Source organism: Gamsiella multidivaricata (assembly GCF_025024155.1).
Source record: "Gamsiella multidivaricata strain RSA 2152 chromosome Unknown BC939scaffold_67, whole genome shotgun sequence".
Classification (NCBI taxonomy): Eukaryota; Fungi; Mortierellomycota; class Mortierellomycetes; order Mortierellales; family Mortierellaceae; genus Gamsiella; species Gamsiella multidivaricata.
In genome coordinates this window covers 126,119-152,904 of record NW_026251775.1, presented here as the reverse complement: position 1 = coordinate 152,904, position 26,786 = coordinate 126,119, and the positions used below count along the sequence as shown (strand labels likewise).

The 26,786-nt window shown below is 49.2% G+C and overlaps 8 protein-coding genes across 8 annotated transcripts; 3 read left to right on the top strand and 5 right to left on the bottom strand.

The window, feature by feature from the left end:
* Positions 1-75: 75 nt before the first annotated feature.
* BC939DRAFT_506177 (uncharacterized protein) lies at positions 76-3,352 on the top strand (the record flags this gene model as incomplete). Its single annotated transcript, XM_051560750.1, has 3 exons — positions 76-1,033; positions 1,139-2,797; positions 2,853-3,352. The coding sequence occupies 3 exons, from the start codon at positions 76-78 to the stop codon at positions 3,350-3,352; spliced, it is 3,117 nt and encodes a 1,038-aa protein (XP_051408902.1).
* Positions 3,353-3,459: 107 nt separating this feature from the next.
* On the top strand, positions 3,460-5,514 carry BC939DRAFT_414550 (WD40-repeat-containing domain protein). Its single transcript, XM_051552981.1, has 3 exons — positions 3,460-4,212; positions 4,592-4,768; positions 4,949-5,514. The coding sequence occupies exons 1-3, from the start codon at positions 3,472-3,474 to the stop codon at positions 5,180-5,182; spliced, it is 1,152 nt and encodes a 383-aa protein (XP_051408901.1). The 5' UTR covers positions 3,460-3,471; the 3' UTR covers positions 5,183-5,514.
* Positions 5,515-7,961: 2,447 nt separating this feature from the next.
* Positions 7,962-9,556, bottom strand: BC939DRAFT_461547 (uncharacterized protein). Its single transcript, XM_051557034.1, has 3 exons — positions 9,239-9,556; positions 8,524-9,093; positions 7,962-8,392 (listed from the first exon to the last, which is right to left on the bottom strand). Exons 1-3 carry the CDS (start codon positions 9,446-9,448, stop codon positions 8,099-8,101), a joined length of 1,074 nt encoding a protein of 357 aa, XP_051408900.1. The 5' UTR covers positions 9,449-9,556; the 3' UTR covers positions 7,962-8,098.
* Positions 9,539-11,786, bottom strand: BC939DRAFT_461546 (Septin-type guanine nucleotide-binding (G) domain-containing protein). The gene is made up of 8 exons (XM_051557033.1): positions 11,608-11,786; positions 11,444-11,501; positions 11,176-11,307; positions 10,992-11,073; positions 10,609-10,746; positions 10,368-10,485; positions 10,031-10,281; positions 9,539-9,879 (listed from the first exon to the last, which is right to left on the bottom strand). The coding sequence occupies exons 1-8, from the start codon at positions 11,614-11,616 to the stop codon at positions 9,780-9,782; spliced, it is 888 nt and encodes a 295-aa protein (XP_051408899.1). The 5' UTR covers positions 11,617-11,786; the 3' UTR covers positions 9,539-9,779.
* Positions 11,787-12,767: 981 nt separating this feature from the next.
* Positions 12,768-16,459, bottom strand: BC939DRAFT_274793 (uncharacterized protein). Its single transcript, XM_051551160.1, has 8 exons — positions 16,331-16,459; positions 15,942-16,213; positions 15,652-15,807; positions 15,475-15,547; positions 15,167-15,394; positions 14,233-15,044; positions 13,446-14,132; positions 12,768-13,340 (listed from the first exon to the last, which is right to left on the bottom strand). The coding sequence occupies exons 2-8, from the start codon at positions 16,125-16,127 to the stop codon at positions 12,864-12,866; spliced, it is 2,619 nt and encodes an 872-aa protein (XP_051408898.1). The 5' UTR covers positions 16,128-16,213; positions 16,331-16,459; the 3' UTR covers positions 12,768-12,863.
* A 3,602-nt stretch (positions 16,460-20,061) lies between these two features.
* BC939DRAFT_480005 (Alpha/Beta hydrolase protein) lies at positions 20,062-22,292 on the top strand (the record flags this gene model as incomplete). Its single annotated transcript, XM_051558900.1, has 2 exons — positions 20,062-20,897; positions 21,005-22,292. The coding sequence occupies 2 exons, from the start codon at positions 20,062-20,064 to the stop codon at positions 22,290-22,292; spliced, it is 2,124 nt and encodes a 707-aa protein (XP_051408897.1).
* A 45-nt stretch (positions 22,293-22,337) lies between these two features.
* On the bottom strand, positions 22,338-24,749 carry BC939DRAFT_461539 (uncharacterized protein). Its single transcript, XM_051557032.1, has 4 exons — positions 24,636-24,749; positions 24,067-24,195; positions 23,344-23,715; positions 22,338-23,235 (listed from the first exon to the last, which is right to left on the bottom strand). Exons 1-4 carry the CDS (start codon positions 24,649-24,651, stop codon positions 22,550-22,552), a joined length of 1,203 nt encoding a protein of 400 aa, XP_051408896.1. The 5' UTR covers positions 24,652-24,749; the 3' UTR covers positions 22,338-22,549.
* A 114-nt stretch (positions 24,750-24,863) lies between these two features.
* Positions 24,864-26,762, bottom strand: BC939DRAFT_495611 (uncharacterized protein). Its single transcript, XM_051559654.1, has 5 exons — positions 26,613-26,762; positions 26,398-26,462; positions 26,123-26,289; positions 25,223-26,023; positions 24,864-25,097 (listed from the first exon to the last, which is right to left on the bottom strand). The coding sequence occupies exons 1-5, from the start codon at positions 26,755-26,757 to the stop codon at positions 25,016-25,018; spliced, it is 1,260 nt and encodes a 419-aa protein (XP_051408895.1). The 5' UTR covers positions 26,758-26,762; the 3' UTR covers positions 24,864-25,015.
* Positions 26,763-26,786: the final 24 nt, after the last annotated feature.

The following is a 26,786-nucleotide window of genomic DNA, read 5'->3' as shown; positions in this document are numbered from 1 at the left end:
GATCCAGATCCAGATCCTGACGTCCCTTTTATCTTGACCGCGTCACAATCGCCAACCTTGACCAGTGACTCGAGCATGAAATCCAGCAAGTCAAGCCTCTCGTCCTGGTTCCATAGAAAGAAAGACAAAATCGAGAAGGCACTGCATCATTCGCACAACAACTCGCACAACAACTCGCACGACAACTCGCCGTTACCAGCAAAGTCGCTGGAATCGACAGTAGATGACCTATCAATCCCACAGGCACCTTGCAATTCGAATCCAGATCTTGTCGCCCAGTCAGTGCTCAGTCTCAATATCTTTCCCAAGAACACAACGAGGACAGTGAACTTGGACCTTCCAAAGATCGGTCAGCGCATCGAGGACATCACTCAATTGGTTCACTGTGCCCATCTACTCCGTACCCTAGAGACGCCAGCATCTCCATTGTCATCCTCGTCAACCTCGCTCTCAAGCCCATCATCAGATGCCACTGAATCATCTCTCAGTCAGGGGGATGTGGACTGGCTAAAGTCAGTCGAGAGCAAGTCGGTAGAAAGAGACAGGGTCTGTCAGCTGTTGATTGGGATCGTCAGCGAGTTCATGTCCGATCCTATCAAGAATGTTGAAGCCATTCGCGAGCTTGTCCTCGTTGGGCCAGTCCTAGAGAGAGGTCATTTTCGATCTCTTCTGACAAGCTTCGTGGCCGACCTTATGACAGACCCACTTTTGGACGTCGACAAGCTTCAAGGTCTGACTCAGCTTGTCCAGGACGCCCCTCCCGGCTACATTGAGGCCGACGATCTGATCAACATTCCCGATGCAATTTCTAAGCGCCTGCAAGGCACAGCCTCCAAATCCGAAGACTTTTCTTTCCACTTGGCTCTCGCAGTTTCCAAGGTGCTCGGTGTCATGGCTGACCAAAATGTCGAAGGTCTAGATCGAGTGCTCCAGCATGATCCTCTTGGCAAGGCTCTCTCTGGACTCAGGAGTCATGAAAATCCTTTCTTGAGATACGTACCAGGCGATCTATGGGTCTCAGGCCCTACAGTGGGTACCCAACAACGAATCTCAATTACAGCGATCACTTCGACTTTTTGCTGGCATGGCCACAGGTCTCATCAAAGTTTCGGGAGTGATGCAACTCAACTTTGACGAGGACTGAAGGACATCGAAGCCGCTGTCGAGGAGACTGTTGACATTGTGAAGGCAGGGGTTGAGGACTTCAATGCCATGATCGAGAATGGCCAGGAGCTTGCGGAATGTCTGAAAGACGCATTCGGATCTAAACAGAAGGGTCTCTGGTATATCTCCCTCCGTGGAGCACAGGAACTAGTCCGGCGCGGTCAACTTGCGGATCTCAACACCCTTGTTCGTGAAGCACCCAGCCACCAGGGGTACATGTTCCAATGGGGTATATGCCAGCTGCTTGGTGATATTGCAGTGGATCCAACTTGGGACGTGACCACACGTGGACAAGCAATCAAATTCCTTGGTGAGTTGTTTGCCACTACATCTCTCGGCAATGTCAGACAGTGGATCCTCACAATCCTCAACCACATCGCGACGGCCCGCGTCCTGAATCCGTCTTTGGATGTCGCTGTCGAAGAGGCGATCAAGACTCAAGCCTCAGCCACCATCCAGAGCTTGGACAAGAAGAGTGGCGAGGAAGCTTTCCCTTTCCCCTACTTGTTGGGACAGCGCCTGCCACAGCCAATAGTGTCTGCACTTTTGAAAAGAGTCAACAAGACCGCGGATTTGGAACCAAAGCTCCTTAAGGCTCAAAGTGAGACGTGCGAGGGTAGCTTTGGGATCTACATCCCATTGATGTCCAAGGTCAGTCTACAAGACTCTGCAGAGAAGCTTGATCCCTTGGAAGATCGCGTCACGTCCTTCTTGAACGACAAGAAAGAGATCATGTTGATCCTCGGGAACTCAGGCGCCGGCAAGTTAACATACAACCGACAACTTGAACGAAAACTTTGGGACAAATACCAGCCTGGTGGAGCGATCCCCCTGTTCATCGACCTCAAGGCAATGGGAAAACTGGATGAAAGCAACATTGTGAAACGAACGCTCACTCTCTATGGATTCACCGATGTCGAGATTCAAGAGCTCAAGGAGCATCGACGAGTCATTCTCATCTGCGATGGGTATGATGAGTGCCGTCAGTGGGTCCACCTTCACTCGCGAATCAAGGATGAGAGATGGAAGTCCTTTCAGATTGTGGTCACTTGCAGGACCCAGTACCTCACTCCAACGTACCGCAACTACTTTGTGCCGCGACCCGCAGCTAACCAAAGCGCGTCTGAGGCCTCTTCTCTTTTCGAGGAAGCGGTCATTGTCCCCTTCAAGTCTGACCAGATTGAGAACTTCATCGGTCAGTTCAGGGACACCAGAGAAGCAAAAGATATCTTTGATGATCGACCCATTTGGAGCACAGATACGTACATGAAGTGCCTGTCCAATCTGACAGCACTGGTCAAGAACCCGTTCATGCTCAAGCTCGTCCTTGTCACCCTTCTCAGTGTTGTTGGGAGCAACAATGATCTCTCCAGAACCACAACGACCCGCTTCAATCCCTACAGTGCATTTATCAAGCAACATCTTGAGAGAGAAGTTCGTCGACTAGGCGATCTACGAATGAGGATGAGCAATATCGAGGAGGAAGCTCTAGGGGCAATTGAGAGTGACTTTGTGTTCTATAGCATCCATTTCTCGATGCGGTTGGCGCATGCTGTCTTTATTGAGCAAGGAGGAGTGAATGCTATTGAGTATTCTGCCGCAGATGGCCGAGGATGGAAGGCTCGGTTCTTTGGTCCAAAGGCGACACCGGATGTCAAACTGTTGCGACAATCGTGTCAATTGAACAGTCATACCGCCTCGGAGAAGTTCACCGAGCTCTGGCGGAAGCGTCGGACCAAAGAAGACCATCTTTTCGTTCCCCCATCGATCCATTCTCGAGTTCTTCTACTCTTGCCGGCTCTGCGACTTTGTTCAGGACCTTCGCGACTTGGATCCATCAAGCGATGAAGCGCAGTATTCTGATCTCTCCATCTGTCTTGATCCGACTTCCGATATATCACTGCTTGCGGCTCACCCCCTCAATAAGAGAAATATTGTCTCTGAATCGTCGATTGTGCACTTCTTGGTGGAGCACGCGAATGCGAACTCTCAATTCAAGGACCAATTGCACACCATTATCAACCTCTCTAAAACACAGCCATCTGTGAGTCAGGCATCGGCCAACGCCATGACAATTCTGGTGCAGGCAGGGGTGAAGCTCAACGGATCGGACCTTCGAGGGATTAAGATCCCTGGTGCAGATTTGAGTGGAGAGGCCACTTTGATTTCGCTCAGCTTCAAGATGTAGATATGACTGGTGTCAACCTCACCAAAACCTGGCTGCGAGGCGTCGACTTTGGGAATGCACAGATGGGAAACGTGCAGTTTGGAGAGAAGCCATATTGAAAGGTACCCGGAGCCTGTTCTATGGCTCTCTCGCCAGACAAGAAGGCCCTTGTCCTAGGATTTGAGAACGGCGAAATGAGACTGCTCGATACCGCAGGTTGGAGCACTATCCGCACACTTCGAGGGCATACAGACCGAGTCGAATGTGTGATTTTCTCAAAAGCAGGCAATCGAATCGTGTCTGGAAGTAAGGATTCGTCTATTCGGGTGTGGAGCCTCCAGGAAGAAACCGATTCCTTCGCTTTGCAGGGTCACACAGATGAAGTGACCTCGGTGGCATTCTCGCCGAATGAGCTGCAGCTTGTATCTGGCTCTAAAGATATGACTGCGCGTGTCTGGGATCTGGATTCGAAATCTTTTATCTTTGTCCTCACCGGCCATACGGACGAAGTTCGAGCCGTTGCATGGTCACCCGACGGACAACAAATTGCATCAGGGAGTATGGACGAGACAATACGACTATGGGAGGCATCCTCAGGATCCCACGAAATGGAACTCAGTCTCGGGTCGAGGAAAGCATGGAGTCTCCTCTACATCCCTGGTAGCCAACGCTTGATCGCGGGAACAGACGGCGACATTATCATATGGGATCTTGATACTGAAAACGATCCAATCATCCTGGAGGGCCACAATAGTGACATTCGTTCCTTGGAAATCTCTGCAGACAGTCAATGGATTCTTTCTGCCAGCGATGATCGAACTGCGAACATTTGGAGCGAAGAAACAGGAGAACCTGTTCACACATTCAGTGGCCACTCTAAAGTGGCGTTGGGGGCTGCCTTTTTGAATGATCGCGAAGCCATATCTCTCGGCGGTGATGAGACAGTGCGTGTTTGGGATCTGAGGAATGACACAGAACATTGATACGCTGCAGAAACAACTACACACAGGACCTGTCATGAGAGCCATGTATTCGCCGGATGGCAAGTCCGTCCTCTCTTGTGGCTTCGATCCTACTGTCCGTGAGTGGGATGCGCAGACAGGATCTCCTGGAGCTATCATCAATGATCCACAAAAACTTTGCTACGCAGAGTAATCGCCCGATGGAAAACAAATAGCCATCAAAACGCACTTCAACAAACTTAAGCTCGTGGAGCGGACGACTGGTAACGATAATGCAGTATCCATGTAGGGTGTCAAGTCGGTGACCGCATTGTCCTATTCGCCGTGTGGTCGGTGGCTCGCAACAGGAGATAGCGGCGGAGTAGTCAAGATTTGGGACCTAATGTCTGGCGCCGAAGTCTGTACTCTGGAGGGACACACAAAGTATATCAAGGGCGTGATAGTTGCGGCGGAAGGTCTACAACTTGTCTCCTATGTCATTGACTGTACGGCGCGGGTTTGGGACATGTCGGATGATATGTGCAAAGCAGCGCATGTAGAAACTCTAGACATCGATGCTGGGGCGCTCGTGTTTTCGCCCCGCGGGACAATGCTCGCCTGGAGCGACTCTCTCTACTTTGGCGAAAGTGAAGACGATGACGAGGCACTCAAGGAGGGTGCCCAGTCCGATATCCATCTATGGGATGTAAAATCGGGGCAGGAGCTGTTCGCTTTAAAGGGACACAGAGGTCCACCTGCATGCTTTCCATGGTCGTCTCAAGGGATCCTGTCGGGTGGATTAGATTCAACAGTTCGGCTATTGAAGTCGCAGTTAGTTGATTCTACCTCAACTTGGACTTGCGTGGCTGTCATTCGAGTCACGATGGGACCGGTGAGGTGTCTTGCCTAGAACCCTGTAGTGCCTCTCGAGTTTGCCTCAGGCGATATACTGTCATCTCTGTATGTGTGGAAAATGACGGAGGAGGGCGGTGGCGAGGTGGATGTCCGTCTGAAATGGGGATCGACGTATCGATTGGTGGCCACGGGTGCAAAGATCAAGGACGCCATCGGTCTCGATGACATGCATCGGATGTTGTTACAACAAAGAGGCGCGATTGATGAGAAGTCTTTAGACTCTACTGCTGCTGCTGGAGTGAAGGAAGGTGAATCTGAGAATTCCGAGAGTCAGACTTGACGAGTAGAGCGTGTCTGATATTGGTAAACTCCAAGAGAGAAATAAATCACCAAAAAAAATAAAAAAATAAAAAATAAAATATAATAAAAATAAAAAACAATCCCAATGGTCATGCACAGATGGAAAAGAAGAACAAGACATAAACTACACTGAGAAACAGCCTCATGTACATACCGCCCAAAGCCCACGTACGACGAAGACAGTAAGCAGCGCAAGCGACAGAGACGACGGCTCGATTCTCTCCTCCTCGCGCAGCAGAGTCGTCGTGATGTGCTTCAGGAAGAGTTTCTTCAGCACGAGCCAAGCCCAGGGACGCTGGAAGAATGTCCTCAGCAGCTCGTTATCCGAATTATTATTATGGAACTCAGCAAATACATTCTTCAGTTTAGGATAAGACCCCAATAAAGTTGCAAATGCCGTGATATCGATGGTTTCTTTGGACAAATGGAACAAACGGAGCTATTTGAGGACATCACCATGGCATCCCATAATAGTTTCGATAACAGGCCTGTTCAAATTAGGACTCTTTTGTTAAGCAAGGGAAATGGACGTAGAAAAGCTCTGCATCAAGTTCGGAATTTCATTCCTGAAGAAGACTCTGCTCAATGTGAACGAAATCAAGGGCCATTCTTCCAGCGGAGATGACTCGTGGCAAACACCGATACAATCTCTCGGGCCGGACTGGTCAGAGTACTGACTGCAGTATCGAGGGCGCGTTTAAGGACGCCGTCCACATATTGTTTTTTTGTGTTTACGCGACGCGTTGCCTTCCAATAAACTCGACTCCTTGACTTTCCTTCCCCCTCCCTTTCCTCCGCCATTTCAAAACAAAAAAAAAAAAAACAAGCACCCACATATGCACTCATAACAAACTGCCATCCATTGATCGATACTATGGGGAAACATCCTCTTTCAGTTACGTTACAGCACTCATAGAGTTATTTCATCGCGCTTTGTAAACTATGTTTGTGTCTACAAATGCGTGGTATTCTTTTCTAGTCAGCTAGACTATACATGGCTGTACCTGTACCTGAGCCCACCTTTTTTTATTTCTCGCGCCTTTAATCTGCTGCACCCAATGATGTCTCTGCTGCTTGCACAGCACAGCGGAGACATCTCGTCTCCTGCTGTTTGCCATGTAAAGACAGGGTTGACATGCGACGCTGCAAAAAGGATGTTAGCTCTAGCGAACATCGACAGCAGTGCAGTAGGACCGCAATAACGACTGGTTGAGTCCACAAAGGTATGGCCTTATTGCTCTTTCCATGCAAAATGGCGCTGTACGCTCTTCTCTGCTTTGTTTGTGCATGATGTCTGGTATCTGGTGCTTAGTGTTATGTGCCTTGTATTTGCGCCTTGCGTTGTAGGTTGTCTCTATGTCTACGCTTCGATTCTAATGGCGTATTCTCTTTCTGCGCTTTTCTTTTCTTTTTTTCTTTTTTTCTTTTTGTCAATACCTCAGCCGATCGATTACAGCAACCAAAAGTAAACCAAAGTCTAGTCCACCTGGGCTCGCCATGGTCAAGGGGAATGAGGTAGAGGGTCATCGAAGTATGTCTGATGCACGTCGCTTACTGCTGTTGTATTAGAAATCGACGGCGCCTTTTTTTTTTTTTTTTTTTTCGCCAAATCGACTTGTTGCCTATCGTTCTCTGTTTTCCTGCCTTTTCTTAGGCACATGGAGTCCGTTTCAACCTGGACAGTATTAGGATACGGCACTAACGCCAGAATCCAGCACCCAGGACCAGGCCCACTCAGCGCGTCAGACTCGCCGAGTCCTGTCAAGTTCGCCAGGCCCAAGTCAATCATCTCAACCAAAGCCAAGTGCGCTCTATACCCTCCCTTCCTCCGCTACCCCACTCAGCCCTTCCATCGCCTTCTCTATCGTTTACCATTGCCCCTACCCTATCAGAATATACCCGCGAACTCGAATGCCTTTGTATACTCAGTTGTCCTTCGCATGGATCGCCTCACAGTCCGTGGTCGAGAGTAGTCGCGCCTGGTTGACCCCTAGCCGCTTCTCTCCCTTCCATCTTCGTTCCTGTGTTTTAAACTAAAGCACTCACTCAGGCTTTGCTGTGTCAAGGGATCATATAGGTTGTCGACGGCTCATACTCGCTCGGATAGATGCACATCCTGATGTTGAGACAACATCCCTGAAATCCTCGCTTAAGCCAAACCCAAGTTAACTTTTGGATAGGAAGGTTGAGCGCAATCGATTGAGAGTCGAGAGCATCTGCGTCGGATGTGGAGTCTTCCTTGCAGCTCCAGATGGGTAACTCGACAGGGGCCTTAATAGTTAAAGCGCGGTGCAAAATAGATGGAGATGAAGATGAAAGACGATGGAAGATATCGCTACGTTGCGTCCTGGAAAAAAAACCTTAAATCACAAGCACAGCATTTTTTTTCGCGCAGCAGTTAAAAACATCCGGAACAATGATTCAAGTAGAACCCCAGACATTTCTGTTTCTAAGACCAAACAGGAAAAGAAGATCAGGAGATCAGACCGATAGTGTGAAAGTGCCAGCAGAATGCCTGCGCACGGACAGGAGATCCCAAGCACCACTGCCATCATAAATGAGTTTTAATCTTCTATTCACCTTATTCCCAAAATTTTCCAGATACGCTAATCTACCGTTGAATCGCGCCGGGAACACCTCTTGGCACGCCCGTCGCGACCGGAGCTGGTGCCTGTCCAGGTCCTGAAGCAGTCGCAGGGACTGCAGAAATCGCAAAGTCAACGGGCGAATCCGCGGGTCGCCAGGGCAGGAGGCTTCCGAAAAGCAGGTGCTGGACAACCGGGAACTTGTTCAGAACCTCGGCCTTGTACATCTTGACCATGCCCGAGTTCACCTTTGCCCAGTGATGCACGCCCGAGATCTCAAACAGCACAGGTGAATGCTCGTGGAACGGGCCGCGCTTTGTCTGGATTCGCAAAGAAAAAGGAAAGAAAAGAAAATAAATATAATATAATAAAAAAAGTTTAGGCCATAATCAAGGACAAGCATATACCTGTACTAGCATGGTTAACAATATAAAAATCACTGTGCACATACCTCATGAATGAACTGGATGGCTCGAAAGTACATATACTCCGACGCATGCTCCCGCACACTCGTCTCCTGCATAATAGCAATTGGCCGCAACGTCGGATGATCCCGCAACTGTGCGCTTCCCCATAGATATGGCAAGAACTGATAATCATCTAGTCCCCACACGCCATGACTTCCCGCAGGTTCCAATTGATATGTCCGCTGTAACTTGCGTACTAACTCCAGGTATCGCACAAAGACCGTCAGCACCACGGCCGCATGATCCTCCCCGTGCAGGAATCCAATGATTTCGAGACAGCACAGCCATGCGACAAAGGAGAGCTCGTGTCCTGACCCGTAGTCGATCCGTGTGCCGTGACCCATGCTCTGGGTGAGGTATGGGGAGAGTTCTTTGATCGCGGGGTGGAGTGAGGGCGGGAGGAGAGTCGTGAGGACGAAGGTCGCTTTGGATTCGAGCAGCAGAATATATTCCCGGAAGGCGAGATTACCAAATCGTTGAGGATCTGGCTTTGGAGGGACGAGGGCGATCCAGTGGTCGAGTGTGTCGAACAGCTCTAGGATTTTCTTGATGGACTAATATTGTGTTTTAGAGCGAGGCGACAGAGTGGGTTAGAACAAACGCGCCTGGGACACACATTGACGTCGAGTACGAGACGATGCCACGACGCGTGGATTCGATAGTCGAGTTTGTCACCAAATAATAGACAGACAGACATACCTCTGATTCCGGTACTGCATCAGACACTTTGCGGTTCAGGACCGCAGTGTTGAGGGCCAGAATGTAAGACATGAGACGCGCGTATGCCTCAGACTTCTGGAAGAATGGCAGGTCCCGAGCTTCATCCTTAATGCACTTCACAGGCACGACAAATGTGTCCTTTCCTGTCGATGTTATTGTTGATGTCACTGCTGCTTCCTGATTCGCCATTGCCTTTCCTGTTTTCGAGATGTATGTCGAGTGTATCAAGCGAGTATTGAGACACTGTTCGCTAACGCATTGAGAGGAACGTAATATTGGACAGTCACGACCGTTGTGCACCATGCCGTGCCCTATCCTGACTCCAGAAAGGGACGCTCAAAAGTCTTAGTCTGAAATTCGTTTATTGCGTGTAAATGGGTTCCAATAGGATTATAGAATAAAAAAAAAAAAAAGAACGGCGCATCAGGGTCGACCTTCCAGCACGAGTGGTGGTTATAATTATTGGGGGAAATGACGATAATAATAAAGAGTGAAAAACGATCCTGCAGATATCCAGTATCTACTCGGACAGGTTCTCGGCGCTGCGAGACAACTTCTCGGTACGGTAGTTCTCGTAGAGGTAGTCGTGAGTGATCTCCTTCAAGTCCTGCAAGTGCGAGCTATGGTTCAACGAGAATCAAAATAAGACGTTTAGTCCAAATTGAAGAAAAACATGGTGCAGACAAAAATAACAAGGATCAGAGAGCCCAAAAAGATATTAAAAAAATCCTCCTGTAGCTCACTGCTCCTTTCTGCATGTTGTTTTCGTACCTGAGCAAAGCAAAACGCAACTTGGCAAAGTCGCAGTGCTGGGTGTTGTCGACCTCGACAATGCCCCATGGGTACTGTCTGCCGCGGACCTTACGGCCGTTCACCATGATCTCCTCCTCGCATCCGATCAATGCAAAAGGAAGGAGGGAACGGAGCTCGCTGTTCTCGTCAATGGTCTCCTCATCATCCTCTTCGGGATCGAAGGGGAAGTTGTAGATTGGGATATTGTGGTGCTCAATGTCCTCCATGACCTACATAACACAAAAAGGTTCATTTGCTTTAGATCTTCTGCAAACGATGGTGGAATAAAGTGAGTGTTGACAAACTGTGGACATACCCTCTTCTTGAAGTCTGCCAGCTCAATAGGGGTGAAGGTATCGGCCTTGCCAATGACTGGGATAACGTTAATTCTGGGACTCAAACGCTTCATCAATTCAATATCGATCTCCCTCAGGCTAAAAGACAGTAAGGAATGGGTAAAACCGCGAGATGTTAATGAAGTTGCGAGATTAGGGTGGAGCGACTGCCTTTGAAGTAATTGAAGTGCCTCTTCAAAGAAAAATCTCCTGCCGCCTTACCTGTGGCCAGTAGGGGTAATAAAGTAGAGGAGAGCGTGGACACGGTTGTCGCGGAACCGTGGGTTACGCTTGATCCTGGACTCCTCCGATAGAATATCATCGTATTGTCGCTCCAGATATCCAAGAATCTCCTGGAAACTACATTGATTGAATACCCAAAGAAGGGATAGGAGCAAAGCTTGTTAGTACAAAGGTCCTCTACCATCAATAGGCTAGGAGAGTGAACTCGGCATCATAAGTATTAGGCAGGGAGGAGCTGAGTTCCCTTCTCCTGAAAGACATGAAGGAAAAAAAAAAAAAATGACAACAAAAAGTGCATAGAAGGGGGAAGCGCATGCCGAAATTTGGGGTCCAATTGCTCAATAAATCTGGCTCAGACTTACCAGTACTCATTGTCAATCATATCACCAAAGCCGGGGGTGTCGACAACAGTGAGCGAGATCTTGACACCATCCTCGTCGAGCTCTATTATCACAGCGAAATACCACACAATGTTAGACAAATTGATAAGGAACCGAAGCCGCTCCAGAGCCACTGAAGAACGCAGAGTGGCGCTGTAATACTTACCAACGGTGTAGGGCTTGATCTTGATGCCCTCCTCGACGTGGGCCATATCAGGCTCGTCAGATTCACGCTTAGGGACAACATCAGCATCGCACAGCGTGTTGATGAAGGTGGTGCGACCAAGACCGGAGGCACCTAAGCAAGAGGAAACAACTCAGAGATGAGAACCAATTGCTGCTTGGATAACCGCGTATCATTATACCCGCTCATGTGTTGTCTTCCAATTGATAGCAATTGAAAAGCGTTGCTGGATGCGAGCGAAGGTCCTTACCGACAACCATCAGCGTGAACTGAAATCCCTTCTTGACGTTCTTTCTGCGTCCAATGCGCTATTGATGGGTGCGAGAGAAAAGTCAGAAACCTTTTGTTTGCCACTGGCTGAAGAGTTGGTCGGGGAATCGGGACACAGAACGCTCATGATGGTCTCCGTCTTACGTGTGCCATGGTGATAGTAGTGAGTATTTCTAGTGATAAGTTCCTGGGTATTAAGGAAGTAAAGATGAATTGCGGACGATGGGACGAGAGGGAGTGGATGGAATGGGACAATTAGGATGGAAAGGGAAGAGAGATGATGATATGATGGGAGTCGAACAAAAGACCCAAAAATATCCCCCTCCACTGGTCTGTCTAAATTGCATTCCATTTGTGCGTGTCTTTTAAGGCACCAGCCAAACATCTTGTCATGAAAGTATAAAGGCGCTGTGAGCACACCGAGAGCAATCTCCTTTTCTTCTGCTCCCTCTCTGTCTCTCTCTTCAGAACAAGTGAGCCTTTGCCTGGTCAACCCTGTCCGAGATGGCTTTCATTCCTAATGCCACCCATCCATCTACACGCCTAGACTTTGGGAGAGGGGGAGAAGGGGGGTTCATCAACAGTGTGTCTGACGGCTAAAAAAGCGTGAAGTACAAATGTCATGCTTCTAACGCGACAACTGAACGGAAACGGACACTCCCAAACGCTTCGCCAGCTATAATGAAAAAGATGCGTGGACCGATTGCGTCAAGTGGTATTGCCTGTTTCATATCGACATGTTCACAGGAGCGCGACAAGAGAACGGGGCTACGCGCAGGAATAATGCTCGCATGCTCATGATATACACTGAGTCCAAAAAAAGTGCGCCTTCCCATGCAACGTCGACGTACGCATCTGTTATACTCAAGGCAGAAAGACAGCTGGGTATGCTGCTTTGAAACTGAGTACCGCGAAGAGAGCGAGTAAGGGACTGCAATGATACCTGCACCTCATACCCTCTGCATTCGAAGCATTTTGATATTGTAAAAATACATGCGTTTGCTCCACCAAGCGCAGCACGCGTTCTGAAATTGTCCCTGAATCGTTTAGCCTACTGCAGTGCCAAGTGGCGATCACAAAGGGGCTATGCGTACCTGGCACGCCTTATGCCCCACTGAAGACAGATCGAATCCACCACGAGAGTGGGTTTATTAAGAGGTAAAAGTACAATTAGAAAAAGACTATGTTACAAATCGGCTCGAAAATAATAATGAACTTCCACTTATTGCAACAAAGAAACAGGGAATGCAAAAGCGAATAGATAAGACAGACAAAAAGGCGCCTGTTGTTCTATGAAGAAATGAAAGGATCAAAACATAAGTGGAGAGGATGATACCGAAAGATGTAAATCCAGCAAACAGAATGAAATGACAAACACAATATAACAATAAATTCTTGATTTAGAGATAGATCTCTTTCACGTCCTTGGCGCCAAAGTTCTCGCGACAGGTCGGGCACTTGCGCTGGCGCAACTCCATCCGCTTGTCCATGCAACTCTTGCAGAACACATGCATGCAGCGCAAGATCACATGCGACTTGAAGTTAACATCGCACGCTGGACACTTGAGCAGCTTCAGGTACCGCGCCGCCTGCTTCGACGCCTCAGAGTCCCCTGAAGATCCCTCAGTCTTCTTGGCATGCTCCTCGATCTTGCGCTTCATCGTTTCAAACTCCTCCTGTGCCCGCTTCCGTGACGCTGACTCACTCTCAAACGCGTCCGTCCTCTCCTTCAGCAGTGTCTGCAGCTCAACCAAACGCTCCTCCTGCTTGGCATACTTTTCCTTAAAGCTAGAGTTGTGCTGCGAAAACTCTTGTAGTTTCGACTTATGGACCGTGAGCTCACCCGTGAGTACAGTCTGCTCCTTCTCCAGCGTGGCCTGTAATAGCAAAGCAAAAAACAATAACAACATATACTTGTCAGAATAGTAGTATAAGGTAAAAACAATGAAAAATGCCATTAACTTGGATCTCGAAGCACGTACCATTTGCTGGCTCAGGTTCTTCTCCCGCTCCTCCAGTCTTCGAACCTGGTCCAGTTGCATGTCCGACTGTCGCTTCATCACCGCCGTCATATTGGCACTCTGCTCCTTGGCGCGGATCAAACTATTGCACTTTTGTTCTTGTCTGGTCTTGTCCGAAAGCAGTTTAAATATTAGGTCCTCCTTTTGCGCGAGATCAATGGCCTTGCGGGACGTGGCCTCCTCAAGCTGACCCCAAGCATTAGCAACAGTATGCAGCTCGTTCAGCAGCGGCGCTTGGACTGCCTCATGGGCTCGGACCTTGAGCTCGAGGCGCTCGATAGCCTGATCCTTCGTCATAATCGTTGCCACGAGCTCTTTGATTTTCTCGTCCGCCCTTGATCCAACCAGGCTGTCCAGCTGTGCCAGTTTAGTCGACAGCATTTCCACTTGTTGTTTGAGTTCGCTCTCAGATGCGTTTACGGCTGCAAGATCGCGAACCTGTAATGCCGTCTCCTTGGATGACTCCAGCTCGATGCTGATCGACTTGATTTGCTCCTCCGCCACGCCAAGCTTGTTTCGAAGATCCATCAGAGTCGTTTTATCATTGGATCCCTTCAAATAAAAGGCGTACGAGCTCCAGTCGTCAGAGTTGGTAGCCAGCATTGTTTGGAGTCGCTGAATCTCTGCGGTAAGGGCGGTGATACGGTCCTATTGCGACATACATGGCACAAGAAAATAATATTGTCAGTCGTTTCACACTTACTGCTTGATGATAAGCAGATACCCTGAATATTGTATGCATCCTCACCTTGCGCGTGTTGGCAATCTTCCGAATTTCCTGGTTTTGCTGCATCTCATAGTCGTCCTTGGTGCAGCGATTCTCATACATCTGCTGGAAGCGATCACGGCTGTCCCTGACACGAGTAATATCATTCTCCAGTTTCTTGACTTCTGCTTCCAGCGTAGCCCTTCGGTTCTTCTCTTCGGTTTCTAATGTATCGACGAACCTGCGACGGCTCGTGCGAAGGTCATCCAGATCCGACCTCAACCTCAAGACTTCGCCACGGCAGTGATCGGCGTCATGGCGGACTGACTGGATTTGAACCAAAAGAGTTCTGACATACTGCGAATCCTGAGTCTTCTCGTCCGAAAGATGGCTGAGTTGTGCACGGATCTTGTCCAGCTCATCCTTCAGCTGTGTCCTCTGTCCTTTCATCTCCTCCAGTTCTTCCAAGCGTGAAACTGCAAGTTTGCGGAACTGCAGTAGCTCCTCCCGCGAAGCTTCGCTCATCTCAGTCAATGCAAGAGCAGTAGGGACGGTAACATCTGACACTCCGGTGCTGTTGGATCCTGATGATACGAGCGCATTCTTTTCGCGCTCGATGTTGCTCTCCAAACGTTTCAGCTGTGCTGTTGACTCGTCCATCTCCTCCGCTGTCTCCTTGAGTCGGTTTTGGGTCATCTCCAGGCCGTTCTTCAATCGCATGACGTGGTCTGCGAACTGGTGACACTTGGCCTGCAGATGGTCAATATCAGACAGTCCCTTCTTGAATTGTTGTGTGATGATATTGTGTTGTGCGGACAACTGTTGGATTTCGCTGCTTTGCTGTAAAGATGGGTCTATGCCAAAAAAAAAAAAAAAAAAAAAAAAAAAAAAAAAAAAAAAAACCCCGCGGATGTTATTCGTACTGTAGACAATTAATACTTCTTGTGAGCGAGATCCATAATCTTGATAGGCCTACCTGATTCCCATACGGTGTCCCAGAAGGTATTGTGCTGCTCCGCCCACTCTTCAACTCTGCGTAACAACTTTAATGCGATTTCCTTTGTGCGTCTCGAAGCAGCTTCCTCTACTGATGGCTTTAGGGCCATTTCAGTAAGCTCTCGGATATCCTGTTCCTGCTCCGGCTCCTGGTTCTGTTGCTCAGAATTCATCCCTTGAGAAAGTAATGAGGCAAAACTTTTTTCGTCTATAATGCATGTCATAAAGCTGATGAGATTCCATAGACGATTCCAGTGACATTGTAACTGCTTGATACACGGTTCATACCTTGCAAGACCATATCCTCTCTAGTCACTGTAATTTTGGAGGTCAATATCATTGCTTTCAGGTCATCCAGCAACTAGTTTTCAACGGGAAAAATGGCGGGAAAAATTCGTTTTTAGCATGTTGTGCGCAACATTTCTTTTTAGCAAGGCGAGCGTCCACAACTGTTTGACCCCATACCTTGCTCCAGTAAGAATCAATGGAATTGATCTGAGTGTCGCAATCCGTTTGCTTGTCTTCTAGCTGGAGTATCCGCTCTTTCGCTCTTGTCGCCTCTCTTTTGTATTCCTGAATCTGTCTCCAAATAGCCTCTTTCTGGAAGTTGAGAAGAACGCCCTAGACGATCGAAGTAGTGTGATAATTCTATATGTGGTTAGATACTGCAAGATTACATAAAACTAAAGCCCGAGTCCATCAAAGAAGATCACAAAAATAATGGCGAGTGATGTCTTTCAGGCACTGGTTCTCACCTCAGCAGCTGTCATGTTTTCTGTTTCGTCTTTGGCGGCATTGAGCGGACTTGAGCTACCGCTCCCTGTGAATTGTCGCTTGTTGGCTGGAGGAGTGAAAGGCGCCGATGTGCCGTTGACGGCCACCTGTGCGGGCTGTCCTGCTTCCTCGGTAAGCCTGCGCTTACGGTCGCCTCTATCGTCCATAGAAGCAGTGAAATATGTATCTTTCGAAGGACTTATGGTGATATTGGTGGGACAAGGTTAAAATGAGTGATGCTTCCTGGTAGGATCTACAATGTTGGTTGAGGACGAGGCTGCGATTAGACAGTTGATCGTCACATGCAGTCATAAAGATTGCACCTCAACAGAAAGAAGGACAATTCTGCTGGAACAGGATGGATGATTACCTGAGCAAGAAGTGCAAGCGGGCAATCTGGTCTTGGACAATGGTGAGGACGATTGTTCAGCCTGCACGCGTTCATGCACCGATGGTTAGAGGAGGATATGTAAACAAAACTGGGCAGGCAGTGAAGGTGGAGCTGAAGTGAGAGGCCGCCAGCAAAACAACGTATTACAGCGCAGCCCAAGCGATGAGCGTCTCCGTATGAGCGTCACCTGATTTCAAACGGCTTTTATTAAATCCGTCCTGAAGGACAGGATCAATATCTATAGCACAGTCGAATGCGTCAACCGTATTGAACACTGTACCTACACTCATGCGGCCATCATACAAGGATGTATAACTTATCTTAGACTCGGAAATGCATCTTTTGACCGCCATGTTAGATGCAGTCATTTTTTTTATTTTTCCAGGAATAATGTTTGGCGAGAAGGAGCAAGATCGCGAACGAATTTGGTTTGTTCGGTGTGTTGGCCATAACGGATAATAGAAGCCTTATTCTATGTCTTCTTAAAAAGTGCTTCTTTTTGAAGGAATGATCTTGCTTGGCCTTTCAAAGAGCGCCTCGGTCTGCTTGTCCGTGTCGTCGTCCAGGTCCACCCTCGGTGGAGTTCTGGACATGGACTCGCATTAAGAGCCTGGTCGCAGCAAATGAGCGCGACGCAGGATTTCGCCCAATGGTACGGCCGACAGAACTTTGAAATTGACTTAATGTAATAAGTCGCGTACCAGTCGGCAGCAATGAGGAGGAACCCCAAGTTCAGGAACCAGAGTCTGAATACAAACTACAGAGACCAAGTTAGAATGAGATATATCAACTGGGAATAACACTTACAAACAAGGTCCTTTTGAAGACTACATCTCTTGTGCATTAAGATCAAAAGAATAATGGACATTAATTACAGGGACATGGAGATGCAACAGCACATTCGGGCTAGGGGTCTGGTAGGGCAAAGAGACTCTGTCTTGACTCCTGTGCATAGATCGAAGGCATTGAGAGGCGCTGTTCTTAGCCCTCCGCGCTCGATCGTTGCTTGAAAAAGATGCTGATATTGAAGGTCAGGACTGCGGTGTGAGAGACGGATGGAGGCAGGAACACTTGTTGGACTATTGTGGCAGAGGTTCAGGCACACGGCTCCCGTCTCTACTCTTGCTTGGCAATTCGTGTCAGAGGAAAGTACACCACAGACAGTTACATTGTAATGGAACAAGGTATGCATGTCGCGACTTGGGAGGCTGTGGAAGTCAAGCGTTGTGCAGGAGCAAACCTGCCAGAACCATTACGCCCCCATCCAAGTTCAACACTCTGTCCCTAATTGCATAACCGTCTGAATGTCCTGTTCCTATTTCGCCACCGTATTCAAGTTGTGCAGCTGGATCCCAGTCTTGAAGGTCCAGGGACGTAATCAATATTCAGTCTTTCAATGCCACTTGAGGGCGTACTTTGTCATTCGTTGTCGAAGCCACAGCATCAATACACGGGTTATTTTACCGTGTCATCATGTCCCGAGTGGTCCAGGAAGACGCATCTTGCTTCCTTGCGATGCAGCAGCCATCCCACGCTCATTTACTTCGTGAAAGTGTGCAACTGGATGGTGGGGCAATTAGTAAGCCGGTGTCTTTACGGTACGGATCTTTATGCTCCAGCAAGCGTCTGAAATGTTGCTTCGACAATGGCTCCTATGTAGGAAGTTGGCGAGACAGTTGTTTGCGAAAAAGCTCATCCCACTCCATCCCTCCCCGTCTCTCACTCTATACAGTATTCGAATCACTTCGACGGGAAATACTCTATTTCTTCGGAATCGGTACCTTCACCGAAAATAGACTGGCTTTTTGACTTTGATACGAAAGCTCGACATAGTCACATAGAACATAAAAAGGAAATCGGCGGAATAGGCGCCGGCGTATAATTATGCCGCGCTCCACGCGACCAACGCACGTTTCAAGGAAGGACAGTCTAGGACAAATACAGGAGGAAGTGATCGACAAGCCAGAAAGGACATTTGGGAACCAGATTCTTGATCGAAAAGAGCGTCGTTTGAAAGCTGAATAGAAAAATAGCATTTTGTCATAGTTTTACCGCTGCAAAGAAGGCTGCTCACTATTCTGCATGACTATTTTTCGCGCTTCCTCAACTAGAGTGCCTCGAAGGTGCTATATAAACATGCAAGCTAGAACAGAAGGTAGACTTGTGAGCTGCTCCTCCTCCTTGGCTCAATGGTCACGACATGGCCTATCAATTCAGGCTTCGCAGCGCAGGCTTTCAATCCGCAAACAAACCGGTATGGAATCTGGAGAGCACGAGGGATTATTTGCTTTTGAAGGCGAAACCTTGAGATGTCGAAAGTGTTCCTTCAGGCCGCAGTGATTCTATATAAAAATTAATAAAACCCTCGTTTTTCTCTTCGCGTGGTGATGAGCGTATTACAAGAATAAAAGTAAGGCAGTTCGGGGTTGAATTACAGGCAATTATTAACGGGGAACCATAATGATAATTTTAGTTGTGCACAAAATGAAAGTATGGGCGACCAGCTGTGGATATTGAGTGGGTGAAATGAGCCCGACTTACACAGGAGTAGTAGATCTTTGAACGAAGAAAGCGCGTCGAACGCATGCTCTCGGGGAACACGTTTCTGCTGGTATGCGAAGTGTTCTGTCTGAACCTTAGAGCATCGATGCTGTATTGAAAGAGCCAGGCATGGTGCGCGTCGCCTTGGGTGCTTATGGGGTGCCGTCTGTCGACTGGCGATGCGAAACAAGAGTCAGGATTGGACAGAACTATGAACTTGAGAGCCTTAGAGCAGATAGGATTGGAAGCAACCAACAACAGCGTCGGCAAGATTTAGTCAAGGGGCCGCCCATCTTTTTGAATGGGTTAGGCTGTACTTCTTGCGGGTTCTATTGTTATGGAGCTAAAGAAGTAAAACAGGAAATGAGGTGGGTGCATGGAAAGAAAAGTGAGCAGATTTCAGATTCCTCTTAGTGCTCTTTGTCCTACCATGCTTTGTAAGGTTCACAACATGCAGCCATGCAGCCATGCAGCCATGCAGCCACGCAAACGAAGCATCATTAGATGAACGTACTCTGTACATGTGTCCATCTCGTCCATCTATCTTTATCGTCAGGGTGCAAACTAACTCACTGTCCCACACTTGCGCCACCGCTGGCATCCAAGCAAGGAAGGGGGGGAGGGGGGAGAGGCGGGAGGTGTGTTCATTATTCTCCGCATCCTGCTTGGGTCCAATGTAAACCACATTCATCCAAGACAATTGACACCGCTCAGGAGCAACGCGATCCATTTTGTCCTCTCGGAATATAGATAGCTTTCACACGGTGGACAGATTGTACGATAACACCCGTATCTGGATGGAGACACCCAGCAAGTGAAGAAAAAAGATGCCGACGAGGTTTTAAGTTGCTGTTACTCCATCCAGTGCTGTTGTTAATCAGTCTTCTCGCGCGGCTCTCTTTTTTTTTTTTTTTTTCATTCTCTCGCCCACAAGGTTTTATTACAAAGACAGAAAATAAACCAGGCCCCAGCAGAGATCAACATTCCTCTCCTCGGCACCAGGAACGAGAGAAAGCATAAAAAGATTGCCTGCGCGCACTTCTCGCCCCTCGTTACTTCCTTGTCACCCCACCAACCCCTGTCCTTCCTGTCCTTTCCAGGATCCCTTCCCCTTACCCCTTCCCTCCACCCGCCTCCCCCACGACCCTTCTGTCTTCCAGTGCTCCGTCATGAGAACATTCACCATTTCCTGCCTCCTGGCAGCGGTCTCCATCCAGGCGACCCTCGCGCAGGTCCTGATCGCCCCAGAGACCGATATGAACTCCACCACCCTTCCTAGCGGTGCTACCACCGCCCCGACTCCTTCCCCTTCCAGCACCAGCGCCGCTAACACCCGCGTGTCCGCCACCGCGACAAGCAGCCTTATCCTCAACAGCGTCCAAGCTCTGGTCGATAACAATCTTGAGGTTGGTGGCGCCAACTTCCCCTTCATCCTCCTCCCCGATCAGCGCATCGCTGCCCGCAGTGCCGCCTCCTGCGGCAAGTTGGGTGAGCTCCTTTTCTCGGCCCAAAGCCGCACCCTGTCCTCGGTCCAGAAGATGTTGGCCCAGAGTGCACCCAACGCTACCGAGTTCTGGATCGACACCGGTGCCAGTGACCCGAACTACATTACCAAGTGCGACACTTTGGTCATGAACAACGGTCAGGCCACTATTAAGACCGGTGGCTCCTGCTTGCGTCTCTTGCCCGCGCTCTGCTCCAATATCAATACATCGGGCAAGGTCACAGTCAGCACCAGTCTTGGTCTCGTCACCGGTGCCCGTGACCCCATGGGCTTCCGTTTCCAGGGTATCCGATACGCCAAGGCCCCTGTCGGCTCCCTGCGTTTCGCTGCCCCTGTCCCTATCACCACCAGCTGGATCAGCGCCGTCGATGCCACTGCTCCCGGTAACAAGTGCCCTCAGCTTGGCGACGTTCCTGGCGGCAACGAGGACTGCCTGTTCTTGAACGTTTTCACCCCCAAGCTGAACGCTGATAAGAAGAGCCTGCTCCCTGTTATGTTCTAGTAAGTCTGGCAATACAAAAGAACCTGAAATGCAATAATACCTTGTACCACCATGAACTAACCAGGCGCGCACATATTCCCCTATTGATTGCTACATGAACAAACAGCCTCCACGGCGGTTCTTTCACCACCGGCACCGGCACCGACCCCGCCTTCAACCCCGCCAACATGGCCAGTCGTGGCCAGGTTGTCGTTGTCACCATCAACTACCGTCTCGGTCTCCTCGGTTTCTTCGAGCGCGTCGATGCCGGCATCAGCCGCTCGACCGTTCCCGGCAACATGGGTGTCCGCGACATGCTTGTCGCCCTCAAGTGGGTCCAGGATCACATCGGCGACTTTGGAGGTGATGCTTCCAAGGTCACCATCTTCGGTGAGTCCGCCGGAGGCCACGCTATCCGCACCCTCCTGTCCATGCCTGCTGCCACCAAGAATCTCTTCAGTGCTGCCATTTCTCAGTCCGACCCCATTGACCTCCCCTTCAACGACATCAAGACTGCCTCGACCGTCATCGGTGGTGGTGCCATGACTCTCCTCAACTGTGCTGATCTTGCTTGCATGCGTTCCAAGAACATCTCTGATATTTTGAATGCCCAGACCACCATTGTCGGTCAAGCTATCAACATGGCCCCTGAAGAGTCCTTCCTCGAGCTGATCAAGCCCTCGATCGACGGCCTTCTCATCTTTAACAACTTTGACCAGTTGATTGCCGGAAAAGACGGAGGCATCCACAAGGCTCCCCTGATGATCGGCACCATGAAGAACGAGGCCATCGGTTTCCTTCCCAGCTTGGGTCAGTCCACCCCTATGCCTCCTACCGTCTTTGGACTCACCCTCGGCACTATTCTCGGCTATCAGCGTTCCATGGTCACCATTGGCTACAATCTCTACCCGATCGATGGCTCCAACCCCGACGGTGTTCGTGAGGCCGAGGGCGACTTTGCCTCTGATTACCTCTGGATCTGCCCAACCCAATACCTTGCTAAGGCCTATGCCGCTTCTGGTCTTGATGTCTACCAGTATCAGTTCCAAAAGGGCTATAATCCCAACCGCCCTTCAGGCGATCTCTGCGCCAACCACGTCTGCCACGGTGATGATGTTGCTCTCGTCTTTGCCAGCCCTGCTCTGATGAACGATCCCGAGCACTACCCCTGGACCGCCGCCGATGCTGCGCTCTCAAGAATGGTCATGGACCGCTGGACGGCCTTTGCCACCACTGGCGGTAACCCCAACCCCACTGCCTACGGCGGCGACAGCTACCCTAGCTGGCCCAAGTACAGCAGCAGCAACCAGAACGTTTATTTGTTCGACACCACCCCCTCCGTCTCGGCTGGAGGTCTCCGTCCTCAGTTCTGTGGATTCTTCGATCAGGCCATCCACTATGACTTCCAGCTGTAGATGTCCTCTTCCTTCTCCTCTTTCTCGTCATCTTTTGAACATATGCTCCATTCTTTTGCTAGCCGCTCCTGCGACACATAATGTTAATAAATTTTATTGGAATATGCACTGGCAAAAAGGAACACATGGTGGACGCGACACAAGGAAACAATCATGGATTGTAAGAGAGGATGTGTATTAGAGGAGAACGAGATCAGGTAAAGACGATCTGCAGGTGCAATAGTGTGTTAAAAAAAGGACTGGCCGAGGTAACCCATTTATTGCTGCTTGCACTCTGGGGCCTTCTCGCCCTTGGCGGGGAGATCATCATCGTCATCATCCTCGTCATCATCGTCATCGTCACCCTCCTCTTCCTCGTCGTCTTCGTATTCAAAGTCATCGTCGTACTGGTCATCGTTATCCTGGTACTGCAGAGCCTTGCCGGTGAACCAGTCGATGGCACGAGGAACAATGCTGTCCTTGAGCTCCTCACCCAAGCCATAGTCGGCCTCCAGCTTCTCATCAATATCCTCGTCTTCATCATCAATCTCATCCTCATTCTCGGGTGCGACTGGGGGAGTGAAGAAGGAGAAGAAGGTCTCGGCTGGGACTGTCTTCTTGACCACGCGAGTCTTGTTGGTTCCCTTGTGGCGCTGCTTCTTAGTCTCAATAGTAACCGAGAGATCCTTGCCCTCCTTCCACTCGATCTTGGTGCCCTCAGCATGGTCGTAGACAAAGTCGCCGCCATATCCGAGCTCCTCCTGGTAAAAGTAAGTCTTGGACAAGGTGGTGTTGGTGAAGTACTCGTTGGGAGAGAACTCAAAGTCCAGGCGGAATCCAGGCTTCTCAAAGTACGACAAGCGAATGTCGACCAAGTGTTTCAATGCGTCCTCGTCCTTCTCTGTAATAACATCGGTGAACTGAGGATGGGACTTCAGGACAGTAAGCCAGAACTCGGGGATACCTAATTGTGCATAAACAAAGGTCGGTTGCCACTTAGGTCAGTACGTCCCATAGAAGCGGATCCAGAAGCAAACTGCAATGAACATAAGCATGTATTTCTTCGTGTTACCTTCGACCTTCTCGGAATCCTTCTCATCGTCATCTTCCTCCTTCTCCTCTTCTTCCTCCTCGCCATCGCTGACGCCGTCTTCGACCTCGGCATCGGTGGGCTCGGCCTTACCGTTGACGTACTCGGAACGCTTTTGGTAGAGAGGAGTGTAAAGCTCAAGATACTTCTTCTCCAGAGCCAAGATCTCCTTCTGGAAGTCAGCCTCGAGGGCGGCGTGCTTGTGCTGGAGCGACTTCAACCCCTTGACGCGGCGACGGACATCAGGGCCCAAGGTCTGGAGATAGCCTGAGGGGGCGCCGACCAAGCCGCCGAGACGACCCTGCAGCATGGAGAGGAGCTGAGGGTTGCTAGCGAGAATGTTCTCGCGGGTTCCTAAGTCAGTCATTTGGAAGGTTGTGATTGAGGTGTTCGTTAGAAATGTATAGGCAAAAAGATCAAAAAAAGAAAGATAAATGTTAAGCACCAGGTATCCAACTCAAAAAAAAAATTTGTTGGGGAGGGTGAAGAATCCAAAGAATAAACCCAAGAGCAGGCGAGGACATCCAGCAGACGCGCCTTCAGACTCAACATACACGCAATTATTGTGCACAGTTCACAACAAAAGGTCCAAAGAAGGGGCGGTGCTGATAGTGCAGGAAGGAAAGGATAGGAAAGGAAAGCAGACGGAAGGAACGTTTCTGCATCATGTCATGAGAATGAGATACAGAGATAACAGCTGCATACCTGGGGTCTGGATGGTCTCCATATCTTCTTCACTAGCTGGCACAGAGGGATTGATAGGCGCGGAGAAAATGGGCGTATTCTGGGGCGTGGGGGCTTCCTGCTGCTGCTTCTTCTTGATATCAACGTTGGCTATGAGTTTACAGAAGGCAACGCAGTGTTAGGTCGGGGAAAACTTCATTCTCGTTCGACATATTCGTGCTTCGCTATCAGCTGTCACTCTGCAGCTGAGGTTGGTCCGAGCTTTGCAGCCTTGCTTGTAGTAGCGCGTTTTAGTTGCTGAATAGTGGCGCGAGTGATAGCATTGCTACTATTAGACATCCATTGTCCTGCGAGTGTTGCATCCTCTTCGACCCATTTGTTGATCATCCAAGGCTTGATGGCGTGTGCGTTGCTTGCCGAGTCGTGTTTTCATCCCCAGCTGTAGTCCAAGGTGTTGCATTCAGTAGTCCCCTACGATAGTTCCACCGCAGCAACAAGCAGTTCGACCCCAAGGCACCTTTACAGTGTCTTCATTGTCTGATTGTTATGAGGATGTAATAGAAAGGAGGAGGATGCTGTTGCTTAGTTACCTGAAGACTGATCCATTGCTGAAGGAGGGTAAGGGCTGGCGAGTGAGGCTCGATGTTAAAAAGTTTTCTTTTTGCAACTCAGCGAACAAAGGACAAAAAGTAGCAGGCTCAAAGGTCAAAACGTCGCTGGATCGCATGGGCTGCATACGCTCAATCCAGCGTTGAGCGAAGTCGCGTTACTGATGCCCCTCACATATCCATCCCATACCTCCCATTCCTGGCCCCACCCCACACTCTCTGAGACCTTGGCAAGGCTTTTTTACTTTTTATTATAATAGGAACTAGATAGTATGAATGATGCTGGATATGATGTGACATGGGTGAGGCGTACGAGTATTGTCCCGCTGTTCCGATGCAATGTGCTTGCGACGCGTTCTCCTCTACTTCAAAGTCACCAGCTTGACCTCAAAGACCAATGTGGCATTGCGGGGGATTGATGGAGGTGCGCCCTTCTCGCCGTATCTATCCATTGACAATGATAACAGAGAGAGGCAGAATCAATTACCAGCCATAATAAAGTACGTGCATCGAGCGTCTGAGTTAAACAGCACTGCTTTCAGTTCGTCGTGAATCGAGCAGTAACTTACGCAAGGGTTGAAGGAATAGTCAGACGGCGCTCACCACCTAATTGCATGCCCTGAATACCAAGATCCCATCCCTTGATAACCTCGCCACGGCCCAAGTTGAACTGGAAAGGCTTCCCGCTCGTATTCTTGTCAAAGACCTTACCGTTGGTGAGACGACCGATGTAGCGCATACCAATCTTTTTCCCTGCCTTAGCGCGAGCGCCATTTCCAACCTTGACATCTTCGATGATCAGGCCGTTGGGAAGGGTCTTAATGTTGTCCTTCTTGCCCTCTTCCTTCTTCTTGGGTTCTTCCTTATCCTTGGGTTCCTCCTTCTTTCTGTGTTCCTCCTTGGCCTTGACAGGAACGGCCTTCTCCTCGGCCACCTTTTGCTTCTTAGCTGGAGGCGGTACGGGTTCAACAACGAGCTGTTTCTTCACTGTGGGTACCTCCTCCTCTTCCTCTTCCTCCTCGTCCTCGTCTTCGTCGCTGTCCGAGTCATCCTCATCATCGTTTTCTCTCTGCTCGTTATCATCATCTCCGTCGTTATCTTCGTCGTCTGAATCTTCGTCTTCATCTTCGTCATCCTCTCCTGTAAAGTCTGGGTCCTCCTCCGAATCATCGTCGTCCTCCTCATCGCCGTCAAAGTCAGCAATACGCTTGGCACCCTTGGCCATAAGGATCCTGATCGCCTCGTCTTCCTCGTCCTCGTCATCATCCTCATCATCCTCATCCTCATCATCCATGTTGCCCTCTATATCCTCCTCATCGTAATCCATACCCTCATCCTCAGGCAGGTAGTTTCCTGAAAGATGGACAGCGCTATAGTTGAATTAAATTGCAGTTAATTGGTATTAGAATCACCTTCCTTCTTAACATGATCGACACAAATAATGCATTCTTCGGCCTCTTGTCACTTACTTGTCACCAGAAACAGAGAAACTGATCTCCTCTCCCTCAGTGAAAACCAAGTCCAGGTTCTGCTGCTCGATTTGGTCGGCAATCAGCGAGCAGAGAATAAATGTCTTGTTATTGATAGTGACGCGAATGGACGAACGACCAGGCTTAGTCTCTTCGTCCAAGGCAGCCTTAATGATAAGAATCGCACGAAGAACCAGAAATCAGTATATCAATTTGATGTATTCCTCCTCATCCTTGAAGACGATCCGAAGCCATTAGTGGCTCCTGTAACATACCATGGACAACTTGAAGGAGTCCTCGACAATTTGTGTGTATGTCTTTTCAGGAAAGACTGTCAGACCTAAAAGCGGGTGGCGACAAAGGAGGAACGTAGTAACAAACGCAGTGTCAGCTGAGATTCCGTTCGTCGTATCCTAGTGAAATTCATTAGCCTCATGAATCCAAATATGTTTTGATTGGCCACTCCTGTTGAGTTGTCGCCATGGCGTACCCCAGAATCCCAGAATCATTGTGAATGGATGAGCTTGAAAGTGAGGTGAGGTTTGGAAGCACAGAAAGGATAAAAAAAAGCGAAAAGCGAAAAGCGAAAAACGGTCCACATCAGCCACCAAACACCATCGTAGCAATGGTGGCATAAACGAAGAAATAAAAGATATCTTACACA

What these genes read in the sequence shown, in the direction of transcription:
- BC939DRAFT_414550 (XM_051552981.1), top strand. Translation starts at nt 3,472, where the DNA reads ATGGCTCTCTCGCCAGACAAGAAGGCCCTTGTCCTAGGATTTGAGAAC. An exon ending in CATTCAGTGGCCACTCTAAA is followed by an intron (nt 4,213 to 4,591) that starts GTGGCGTTGGGG and finishes TAGGGTGTCAAG; the next exon opens with TCGGTGACCGCATTGTCCTA. An exon ending in GTCTACAACTTGTCTCCTAT is followed by an intron (nt 4,769 to 4,948) that starts GTCATTGACTGT and finishes GCACTCAAGGAG; the next exon opens with GGTGCCCAGTCCGATATCCA.
- BC939DRAFT_461547 (XM_051557034.1), bottom strand. Translation starts at nt 9,448, where the DNA reads ATGGCGAATCAGGAAGCAGCAGTGACATCAACAATAACATCGACAGGA. An exon ending in ATGCAGTACCGGAATCAGAG is followed by an intron (nt 9,094 to 9,238) that starts GTATGTCTGTCT and finishes ACACAATATTAG; the next exon opens with TCCATCAAGAAAATCCTAGA. An exon ending in CCATCCAGTTCATTCATGAG is followed by an intron (nt 8,393 to 8,523) that starts GTATGTGCACAG and finishes TTGCGAATCCAG; the next exon opens with ACAAAGCGCGGCCCGTTCCA.
- BC939DRAFT_461546 (XM_051557033.1), bottom strand. An exon ending in GATCAAGCCCTACACCGTTG is followed by an intron (nt 11,074 to 11,175) that starts GTAAGTATTACA and finishes CTGTGATAATAG; the next exon opens with AGCTCGACGAGGATGGTGTC. An exon ending in ATTACCCCTACTGGCCACAG is followed by an intron (nt 10,486 to 10,608) that starts GTAAGGCGGCAG and finishes ACTGTCTTTTAG; the next exon opens with CCTGAGGGAGATCGATATTG.
- BC939DRAFT_274793 (XM_051551160.1), bottom strand. Translation starts at nt 16,127, where the DNA reads ATGGACGATAGAGGCGACCGTAAGCGCAGGCTTACCGAGGAAGCAGGA. An exon ending in AAAACATGACAGCTGCTGAG is followed by an intron (nt 15,808 to 15,941) that starts GTGAGAACCAGT and finishes TCGATCGTCTAG; the next exon opens with GGCGTTCTTCTCAACTTCCA. An exon ending in AGAGGATATGGTCTTGCAAG is followed by an intron (nt 15,395 to 15,474) that starts GTATGAACCGTG and finishes CATGCATTATAG; the next exon opens with ACGAAAAAAGTTTTGCCTCA.
- BC939DRAFT_461539 (XM_051557032.1), bottom strand. An exon ending in GGAGACCATCCAGACCCCAG is followed by an intron (nt 23,716 to 24,066) that starts GTATGCAGCTGT and finishes TGACTGACTTAG; the next exon opens with GAACCCGCGAGAACATTCTC. An exon ending in GGATTCCGAGAAGGTCGAAG is followed by an intron (nt 23,236 to 23,343) that starts GTAACACGAAGA and finishes ATGCACAATTAG; the next exon opens with GTATCCCCGAGTTCTGGCTT.
- BC939DRAFT_495611 (XM_051559654.1), bottom strand. Translation starts at nt 26,757, where the DNA reads ATGCCACCATTGCTACGATGGTGTTTGGTGGCTGATGTGGACCGTTTT. An exon ending in ACTCCTTCAAGTTGTCCATG is followed by an intron (nt 26,290 to 26,397) that starts GTATGTTACAGG and finishes CTTATCATTAAG; the next exon opens with GCTGCCTTGGACGAAGAGAC. An exon ending in TTCTCTGTTTCTGGTGACAA is followed by an intron (nt 26,024 to 26,122) that starts GTAAGTGACAAG and finishes ATTCAACTATAG; the next exon opens with CGCTGTCCATCTTTCAGGAA.